Source organism: Enhydra lutris, unplaced genomic scaffold (genome assembly GCF_002288905.1).
Source record: "Enhydra lutris kenyoni isolate GAN:26980312 unplaced genomic scaffold, ASM228890v2 scaffoldscaffold97, whole genome shotgun sequence".
Classification (NCBI taxonomy): domain Eukaryota; kingdom Metazoa; phylum Chordata; class Mammalia; order Carnivora; family Mustelidae; genus Enhydra; species Enhydra lutris.
In genome coordinates, this window is record NW_019154181.1 from 257,432 (window position 1) to 268,222 (window position 10,791).

The following is a 10,791-nucleotide window of genomic DNA, read 5'->3' on the forward strand; positions in this document are numbered from 1 at the left end:
AAGGACAATGATGCTTTCAGATGGTTTTTATAAATTACAGAATGCTACAAGATATAATGTCACAATCCTTCAATCTCTTGAAAATGTAGCAGAAATTACTAGATATCCCAACTCCTGAAACCAGAAGTGCATTTCTATTTCTAATATAATTCATCTTTTACCTATTCTGTGATAGTTTTTAACACACACGAGGACTTTAATGGAGTGAAACAATAACAATAACAGTAAACAAAAGTCCAAACTGTACTTTAAAAAAGTAACTTTCAGCTTGTTACCATATATGGCTACTGTGTAAAGACAAATACTAATAACAATTACTTTTTTTAGTGTTTGCAACTTACTGGGCTACATACTCCATACGGGTGATCTCATTTCCTCCTCATAGCAATCCTATGAGGTAGGTATGATAGTAATTTCCATCTGCTAAATGAGAAAAGCTATGTGACTGAAGTCACATAGCTAGCAAGTGGCAGAAAAGAGATCTGAACCAGGTTTTCAGACTCTAAAGTCCACATTAAGTGCAATAAATAGGGGGTAAATAATAATAATATTAGTAATCCTTTAGTTGGAGCCTTAAAAAGGAAGAATTTTAATACTGTCGAGATGATAAGATCCCCATATTCAGCTGCAATCACCCAAACAAAATACAAAGGCTTTTATGCAAGAATTGAATGTAAACAAGCTAATCGCTTAACAGAAACTCAGTACAATTTCCTTGATTCAGTTTAGCTACTGTTTTTTTTTTTTAAGATTTTATTTCTTTATTTAACAGACAGAGATCACAAGTAGGCAGAGAGGCAGGCAGAGAGAGAGGAAGGGAAGCAGGCTCCCCGCTGATGCTCCCCGATGTAGCTCCATCCCAGGGTCCTGGGATCATGACCTGAGCTGAAGGCAGAGGCTTTAACCCACTGAGCCACCCAGGTGCCCCCACTTTAGCTAATGTTTTAAGCCAATCTGGACTGTAATACCATACTCACAGAGAATTTTGAAGTAACAGTAGTTTCCTAATACACTTTCCAATTTAAAACTGCTAAGTACTACTCATATAAACCTAGAAAATCTTACATCTCCCTTCAAAACATAGTGCTCCCAGAGCAAACATGACCTTACTTGATAAAATAAAGCTCTAGCTACAGCAAACAAGTTCAAACTACTGGTAAGCAACGTTCCATTAAATCAGCAGCTATCAGCAGACCACTCCCTCCACAAAGTAGATGAGTAGACAAGTCTCAGGTTACCATAAGGGCATGGGAGGGAGAGCCCAGGCAGAATCTAAAAGCATTTATTCAATTTCCTATCTTGTGGGTGGCAAGTAGCTTCCAAGCTAAATTTATTTGCCATTCGACCTCAATTTCCAGCGTCTGGTTTATAGCTTTCCAGAAGAGATTAATGGAGAGTTCATTTCTGCTTTAAAACCTTAACTTTACCTACCAAAGAAAGGTCTCATATGTCTATAACTGGGGTTAAAAACAAGACAATAGACCCAAAACAGTCATGTTTGGTAAGCCCCACATCACCAAACCAAGTCTTAACTTAGTTACAGTCTCAGACTCTTCCAGAAGTGGAATCTTAAACCAGCCGATCAGGAATCACCTGGTCAGCATTAGTGAGGTAATCTGTCTGATAGACCCCCGCCATCTCCTAAAGGAAAGTGACTTTGCCAAAACCAATCCACATTTTGCTAGTATGACTTCCTTGTTCCCACTCTCTTCTGCTTATAAAAGTCCTTCATTTTGTATAGCTGTGGAGCTCGTTCTGCCTGTAGATGGGATGCTGCCTGATTCATGAATCACTGAATAAAGCTAATCAAATATTTGAATTTTACTTATTCGAATTTTGTTTTTTAACACTGGGTCGAACTAAGAAATGACATTATTGACATTAAGGAGGACAAGACAAGCCCTGGAAGAGTTAACTACGAGAGACAAGAGTTTTGGCTGGAAACTACCAGGAGGACCAATATACATTTTTCTTTGAATCAATGTACAAGAAATTATGGGCTACATTTGACCATTTGAGGGTATCCTAACTATGCAAAACTACATGGAACTCACTTAAAAGTCCTCTTCAGAATAATCCCCATTCTGTGTGTGCTCTAGTCCAACATCTTATTGCACTGTAAGTTTAAGTAAAATTTTAAAACTTTCTCTGTTTCCAAAGGGAAAGAGATCTTTTTTCCTCCCTCTTTTTTCTTAGAGCATTTCTTTGAATAACCTAGTATTTATATAAAACTTTCCTCTGTCCTTTGATATGTATGCAAATCTTTTTAAAGGTTAAATAAGCTAGCTGCAGAACTCAGGAATGTTTTTCCAAGGGTCCTAAAAGCCATCTCTTTTAAATGTTAATACCCAGGAAGAAAGCGCCCCCTCTCCCAGTCACCGTAGGAGTTTAGCCTACACACCTCTATTCCCTGCACACCGAGATTAGAGAGGTTTTACTTCTCCTTTAGATAAAGGCAATTAATTAGTACAGATGGCCACCCCAATTACCAGGTGAATTTAGGAGGAACTACCAAGGGGCGCCTGGGTGGCTCAGTGGGTTAAGTCTCTGCCTTCGGCTCAGGTCATGATCTCAGGGTCCTGAGATCGAGCCCCGCATCAGGCTCTCTGCTTGGCGGGGAGCCTGCTTCTCCCTCTCTCTCTCTGCCTGCCTCTCTGCCTACTTGTGATCTCTCTCTCTCTCTGTCAAATAAATAAAATCTTAAAAAAAAAAAAAAAAAAAGGAGGAACTACCAAAGCATATATATCAAATGGTGCTGTCAAGTCTTTTTACAAGATTACCTTGAGACTGTGTTTGTAATGAATTATAAATGGTAGAGTTTCTTTTTTGTTTTTGTAGTCTCATTAGCAGGGTACTTGTGATGTACCCCAGTCCCGGTTAATGCTTATTCAATAACAGAACTAGCTTCTTTCATTCCACATTTGTGGAGACCATTTCTTAGGTGGGCAGATCTTAACTTCTCCCCAACATAAATGTGGAGAAATTTTATTCCCTGCTTTCCCAACTCTGATGGCTCCCTCAATACAAGGAGAAAAAACAAAACAAAACAAAACCCTCCCCAACAAGAGTTTTTTCCAGGGACTTAGCCCATTACTGTCATCAGAGCCAGATCCTCCCATATCATTGCCTTTGTGACACCTCCACTTGGATTATTTCAAAGACATCTTTTTCAAAACTGAACTCATGTTCTTCCTCCAGGGGTTCCTATCACAGAAGCACAAGCTGGAAAATGAAGAATCGGCTCTGACACCCCCCTTACCCTTCTCATCCCAGAGTGAAAATACGAACAAGCCCTATTGATCCTACCTCCTAAACAGTCCTCAAATCCATTGGCTTTTGCCTCCTCTGAGGAGCCAAAGTGACCTTTTACTAACACAGTCCCGCTGATGATACTCTTGTGACTGAAATTCTTCAACAGCTTCCCACCATTCTTAGAATAAGCCTTAAATCCTTGGCATGACCTATGAGGCCTGTGTGGTATGACCCCAGCCTATCTCTTCAACCTCATCTCCCTGACTCTCTCCCTCCCTCTCTGCCTTCCAGCCCCAGATGGGAGTTTACGCTCCATGAGGACTGAGACCACGACTATTTGCTCATGCTGTATCCCTAGCCCGGTGCCTAGCACATAACAAACGCTAAATAAATAGATGTTGAAGAATAATGCGGATAAAACCGCAGCACCTTAGGGGCACCGGGGTGGCGCAGTCAGTTGGGTGTCCGACTCTGATTCTGGCTCAGGTCACGGTCTCAGGGTCATGGGATCTAACCCCATGTTGGGCTTCACGTTCAGAGCAGAGTCTGCTTGTCTCTCTCTCTGCTCCTCCCCCTGCTCACGTTCTCTCTCTCTCAAATAAATAAATAAAATCTTTCTTAAAAAACCTGCAGCATCTTAAATGGAAGGCAAAGAAAACATTAAATTATGCATGGCAAAGGAAAAGAATGTCCTTATACGTTTGTATCCTAGGTGGCTAACATAGGGTATGGACCACAGTGCAGCTATAAAACATTTGTTAAATCATTTAGCAAACCAGAGACAATATGATAAAACAAAATATTGACACTCAGTGTCTATTTAGCTTTGTAGTAGAAATTACCAATGCCAATTAAGTCTCCCATTTAGGTATTTATCCCTCCTCTCATCCCCAATCCCCATTCTGTGGGCAACCAGAGGTCTAACCACATATTTGAAAAAGGAGGCTGGGCTCCAATCAGAGCTGGAAAATAGATACGGTTTGTGGAATTCATTATAAATTCTGAGAAGCAAACAAACCAAGACTGGCGGTGATACTGCTCTTAGGATAAGACCCCCACATACATTCTGTGTTAGACTTGGGCAACATTTGCCATCCTTTGGCCACACAGTAACTATAAGACAACCTCCTCCTATTCTCGAGGCTTCACACATGCCCTTCCCTCCCCCTGGTTCACCCTTCTCTTTGCCCAATTTAACTCCAACTCAATACTTAAAAGTCTCAGCTAAATATTTCCTCAATAGAGCCTCCCTGCCTCTCCTCACTCCCTCCCAGGGCCAAATGGCCACATTATACATTCCCATAGCACCCTCTACTGTCCTCCATAGCATGTACCACAACCATAATTAATATTTAGTTTGTAATTCTTTACCTGCCTATCACCATTGTTAGACTTAGAAGCAACCTGACAATAGGAATTGTGTCTGTTTTGGCCATCACTGTATCCCCAACACCTAGCACATTGCTAGTAGAGACTAGGTATGTTCTGCTAAATGAAGGAATGAATGAAATACACAGATAAGCACCAGCTTTTGGAGTATGCAGAACTGGTTCTGCCCTTACTAGCTCTTTGCCTTTGGATAAATTTCTTCCCATCTCTGAGCCCATTTCTTCCTCTAAAAATAAAAATAAACTATTCCTACTTTACAGAGTTATTGTGAGAGTTGAATAATCCAATAAAATGTTTAGCATAAAGTCGGGCACACAACACTCAATGAATGTTAACTATTATAATTACAGAGAAAAAGAGAAAAGTATGTTAGGCAAGACACATCCCATTCTGTTGACTAGAACACAAACACGGCTCCCTTTATACAAACATACAGTTGCAAATGTGAATAAAATATTTTAAGTACAGTATAGGAAAGTATTATCTAAAAGAACCCTGAACAAGAGATCACAAGCAGTAATTTCTTTCACGTCAGCTATTACATCACTCTTTCAAGATATGTGTGCTATGGGGCACCTGGGTGGCTCAGTCAGTTAAGCATTTGCCTTTGACCCAGATCATGATCCCAGGGTCCTGGGACTGAGTCCCACGCATCAGTCTCCCTGATGAGCAGGGAATCTGCTTCTCCCTCTTCCTCTATCCCTCACCCCTGCTCATGCTCGCTCGCTCTCTCTCTCTCTCTCTCTCTCTCAAATAAATAAAATCTTAAAAAGAAAAAAAAGATATGTGTCCTAAAGCAAGGGAAACAAAAGCAAAAATAAACTATTGGGACTACATCAAAATGAAGAGCTTCTGCAGAGTGAAGGAAACAATCAAAACTGGGCGCCTGGGTGGTTCAGTGGGTTAAGCTCTGCCTTCGGCTCAGGTCATGATCTCAGAGTCCTGGGATTGAATCCTGCAACCAGCTCTCTGCTCGGCAGGGAGCCTGCTTCGTCCTCTCTCTCTCTCTGCCTGCCTTTCTGCCTACTTGTGATCTCTCTGTGTCAAATAAATAAATTAAATATTTTTTAAAAAAACTAAAAAGACAACCTGCTGAATGGGAGAAGATATTTGCAAATGACACAGCCAATAAAAGGCTAGTATCCAAAATATATGAAGAACTTATAAAACTCAAACCACCCCCTAAAAAATAACCCAATTAAAAAATAGGCAGAAGACATGAACAGACATTTTCCAAAGGCATCCAGACGGCCAAAAGACACATGAAAAGATGCTCAACATCACTCATCATCAGGGAAATGCATATCAAAACTTCAATGAGCTAATCATCTCACACCTTTCATAATAGCTAAAACCAAAAACACAAGAAACAACTGCTGGAGAGGATGTGAAGAGAAAGGAACACTCTTGCACTGTTGGTGGAAATGAAAACTGGTGCAGCCACTGTGGAAAACAGTATGGAGTTTCCTCAAAAAATTAAAAACAGAACTACCCTATGATCCAGGAATCACAATACTGGGTATTTACCCAAAGAATATGAAAATATTAATTTGAGGGGTGCCTGAGTGGCTCGGTCGGTTAAGTGTCTGCCTTCGGCTTGGGTCATGATCCCAGAGTTCTGGGATCGAGCCCCATACAGGGCTCCCTGCTGGGCAGGGAGTCTGCCTCTCCCTCTGCCTGCTGCTCCCTGTGCTTGTGCATTCTCTCTCTCTCTCACTCCCCTTCTATATCAAATAAATAAATAAAATCTTTTTAAAAATTTTAATTCGAAAGGATATATGTACCCCAATGTTTACTGCAGCATTATTTACAATAGCCAAATTATGAAAGCAGCCCGTGTCCATCAACAGATGAATGGATAAAGATGTGGTATATGTATATATATATATATATATACACAATGCTCTGTGTGTGTATATACATACATATATGATATATTCCCTGTGTATATATATATAAGATATATTATATATGTATATTGTATAATGGGAATATTGCATACATATATCAGTATATGTATGTATATTGTATAGTATGCTTATTATATATTGTGTATGCATGTGTATATATACATCTATGTACATACATACATACATACATACAATTCAGCCATAAATAAGAATGAAATCTTGCCATCTGCAAAAACATGGATGGAGCTAAAGAATATAACGCCAAACAAATTAAGTCAGAGAAAGACAAATACCATATGTTTTCACTCATGCCTAATTTAAGAAACAAAACAAATGAACAAAGGAAAAAAAAAAAAGACAAACCAAAAAACAGAGTCTTAACTATAGAGAACAAACTGATGGTTACCAGAGGGAGGTGGGTGGGGGATGGGTGAAACAGGTGAAGGGGATTAAGAGAACACTTAAATCTTTTTTTTTTTAATTAACATATAATGTATTATTAGCCCCAGGGGTACAGGTCTGTGAATCATCAGGCTTACACACTTCCCAGCACTCACCATAACACATGCCCTCCCCAATGTCCATAACCCACCACCATCTCCCTACCCCACTCCCCCCAGCAACCCTCAGTTTGTTTTGTGAGATTAAGAGTCTCTTATAGTTTGTCTCCCTCCTGATCCCATCTTGTTTCATTTTTTCCCTTCCCTACTCCCAAACCGCCCACTTTGCCTCTCAAATTCCTCATATCAGGGAAATCATATGATAATTGTCTTTCTCTGATTGACTTACTTCGCTCAGCATAATACCCTCTAGTTCCATCCACGTCGTTGCAAATGGCAAGATTTCATTTATTTTGATGGCTGCATAGTATTCCATTGTGGTTATACATATATATACATACATATATGTATATATATAATACTATATATATATATGGTATTCCATAGTATTCCATTGTGTGTGTGTGTGTGTGTGTGTATATACACATATATACACACACGTACATACATACCACATTTTCTTTATCCGTTCATCTGTTGATGGACATCTAGGAAGAGAACACTTAATCTTTTTTTGTTTTTAAAGATTTTATTTATTTATTTGACAGACAGAGATCACAAGTAGGCAGAGAGGCAGGGAGAGAGAGGAAGGGAAGCAGGCTCCCTGCTAAGCAGAGAGCCCGATTCAGGGATCAATCCCAGGACCCTGGGATCATGACTTGAGCTGAAGGCAGAGGCTTTAACCCACTGAGCCACCCAGGCACCCCGAGAACACTTAATCTTGATGAGCACTGAGTAATATGCAGAATTGCTAAATTACTATATTGTACACATGAAGCTAATATAACACTGTGTTAACTAAACTGGAATTAAAATTTTAAAAATAAGAAAAAATTTTTAAATAAAAATTAAAAGAACCCTCAAAAAGATGTTTATAAAGCCAAGACTCTTTCTGGATGTCAACTGATCATGCATTTATGTGGCTTGCACACTCTTGTATACAGTGCCAGGTTCTTAAAAAGCAAAGTACATCATCAACCCATTAGTGCAGGGCAGCAGAGTTCCAGACCTGCACTTCAAAACCTAGAGAACCTCAGTCCAGCTGTGCTGACCTTGGCCCAGGATATGCAGATAAAACAACAGGCTTTTGCCTTTAAGTGCCCTTCCCTCCCAGCAGGAAACTCCAAGACTTAATGAGAAAATGTCCCTTCATTCCAGAGTTCTCCAACATCTGAGGGTAACCTTTCTCTCCCTTCTGGTATATTCTACATTCCCCAAGATAATCCCCTTTAAAATTGTTTCTGTTCTCTCTTAGATTCTCCAAATTTAGACACATCATTCAACCTCTCTGAGCCTCAATTTCTTCATCTGTAAAAAATGGAACTAAAATAGTACTTCTCCGGGCACATGGGTGGCTCAGTCAGTTAAGCATCTGACTCTTGATTTTGGCTCAGATCATGATCTCAGGGTTGTGGAATAGAGAGCCCTGTGTCGCACTCAGGCAGGAGTCTGCTGGATATTCTCCTTCTCACTTTCCCTCTGTTCCACCCCTCCCCAGGGGTGTCTGAAACAAATAAATAAGTCCTTAAAAAATAATTAAGATAAGATAATACTTCCGTCTTGGGCAAAAGGCTCACTATATGCCATAAAATTAAAACATGGTAACTGCTGTTTTAGTGTTTGTACCAGATCCCTAATCAATCTACAATCCAGGAAAAAATGTACAACAAAGATCCTTTCCAATGATATAAATTTTTGTTTTGTTTTGCCTTCTCCAAAGTCTGTGTTTTCTACAATAAAAGAAACCCTCCATGCAGGGATACAAGGAATGATCCTAAAGAAGCTTCAAATGTTGTAAAGAAAAATAATAGAACAAATTAGGTGGTCACCTGTCTCCTGAAAAAGATTAATTCAGCAAAACATAATTTATGCATGTCCATCTTTATAATGCCTCCTTTTTAAAGCGAGCCCTATTGGGACTACATAAACTACAATCAGCTGTTAATCTGGAATCTTCACCATACTGTCTTTGGGGATAACAGAAGGTCAGCCCAGAAAATCCCAGCGAGAAGCAGCACTCAGCCTTACTGGTCACTCCTGACCAAGGCCCACAGTCATGACCCTACTTCTTCCTCCCATCTCGGCTCCTTTCCATCCTAAGCCTCAGGAGAAATAAAAAGCATCATTACCTTAGGAAAAAGTTGAGAGACCTCTGTATCTTCTAAAACCCTGCCTCCCCCACATATTTGTTGTGTGCCATCTCAGCTTTGCTAACTCCACTGAAAGTATATAATACCACCCCCTTTACTCTTTTGTGGTGAAGAGTAAGAGAAGTATCTACAAGAGACAAGAGTCATAAGTTAGTTCCCCTCCCTATCCTTCTGAAGAATTAGATCATGTTTACTGTATCTCTGGATCACCAAGCTAAGGATCCCTTGCTCCACGTCCCTTAGAAACCCCCACCTCCACACAGGTTGGAAGACGCGAAAAGCACTTCCTGGCAATTCCACTACAAGAATCAAGTATTAGCTCACTTAACAGGTATGTATGAAGCCCAGAAGTAACTTCTCAACTCGCAAATCACTATACCAAGGGAAATTAAAAGAGAGTTCTATGGGTACCACTTATTTCCTAACTACTGTGTGGCAAACACTAGGCGGGGTGCATTCTACTGGCAATCTCACTGACGTTTCACAACCACCTCACGAATATGGGCGTCTTATTCCCCAAATTACGGCTGAGTACCCACCCAGGCGCCAAGAATTTAAGACATTTGCCCAAAGTCGCACAGGCAGGAAGCGGCGGAGCAAGGACCAGAGGAATAAGAGGTCTGAAACAAGCCCTTCCCGCGGGAGCTCCACAGTCAACTCTCTCCGCTGCCGTGTGACAAACGGGATGTCCTTTGCTAATCCTAGGTCTCTAACGCCAGGCTCCAGTGCCACCAGCCTCTAGCGCTCAAGCGTGGGTCACGCCCGCGTCGGTGGGTGCGGAATCGGGGAAAGGGACAGGCCCTAGCCTGTGCGGGTCCGCCGCCTCATTTCAGCACCTCCCAGCCGCACACACCGTCACCGGGACCTCAGCGAAGGCGCCGGCCGCCCAAAGAGAAAGCGCCAGAGGCAAGACTCGAGTGTACGCGCGAGAGCGGAGTCTTTCCTCAGAGCTGGGGGTTGCGGCGGTCGGCAGAGGCCGGCTCGGGGTCCGTGGCCTCTGCTCGGCCTCTACACCCGCTTGCCTCCCTTCGCCGGGGCCGGGAATGCACTCGAGTCGGGATACACCCGCGCGCCTCAGTTCCGGGACGGTCCCTCCGCCCCTCGCCACCGAGGTCGCTTCCTCCCCAACCCCTACCTGGTCGCCTCTGAGACCATGGTCAATCAACTTCATCCTCCCGCCTCGGAAGTGACGCGAGACTTCGCTCGCCCCGCCCGCGAGGCTCCATCCAATCCCGGCCTTTAGGCTGCGCGTGCGTGTCTGGCGTGCGTTCCTCGAGGTGCCGGGAGGAGGCGCTGCACCCCGAGGTCTGAAAAGCGAACTCCTACCTAAGGGCCTTTCTTCCATCTTTCGGAGGGAAATTCAGAAGGAGGCGCATTTGGGTTTCGTGCACACTCTTGGTGGCTTGTTGGGGTGAGGGGGAGTGGTCGGTACACTGGAGAATGTTAAGACTTACTATAAATCATAAAGACATCATTAAAACAGCAATATATAAGATCAGTGGAAAAGAAAAGGCTAGAAACAAACCCAAA

The 10,791-nt window shown here is 42.0% G+C and overlaps 1 protein-coding gene across 1 annotated transcript in view; it reads right to left on the reverse strand.

Annotated features, from left to right (window-relative positions):
* Window positions 1-10,430, reverse strand: part of LOC111139272 (dehydrogenase/reductase 7B) — a 58,076-nt gene extending 47,646 nt beyond the window's left edge. The window contains exon 1 of the mRNA XM_022491510.1: window positions 10,397-10,430. Within this exon, the coding sequence (XP_022347218.1) occupies window positions 10,397-10,416 (20 nt within the window). The 5' untranslated portion in view covers window positions 10,417-10,430. The remainder of the gene's footprint in view (window positions 1-10,396) is intronic.
* Window positions 10,431-10,791: the final 361 nt, after the last annotated feature.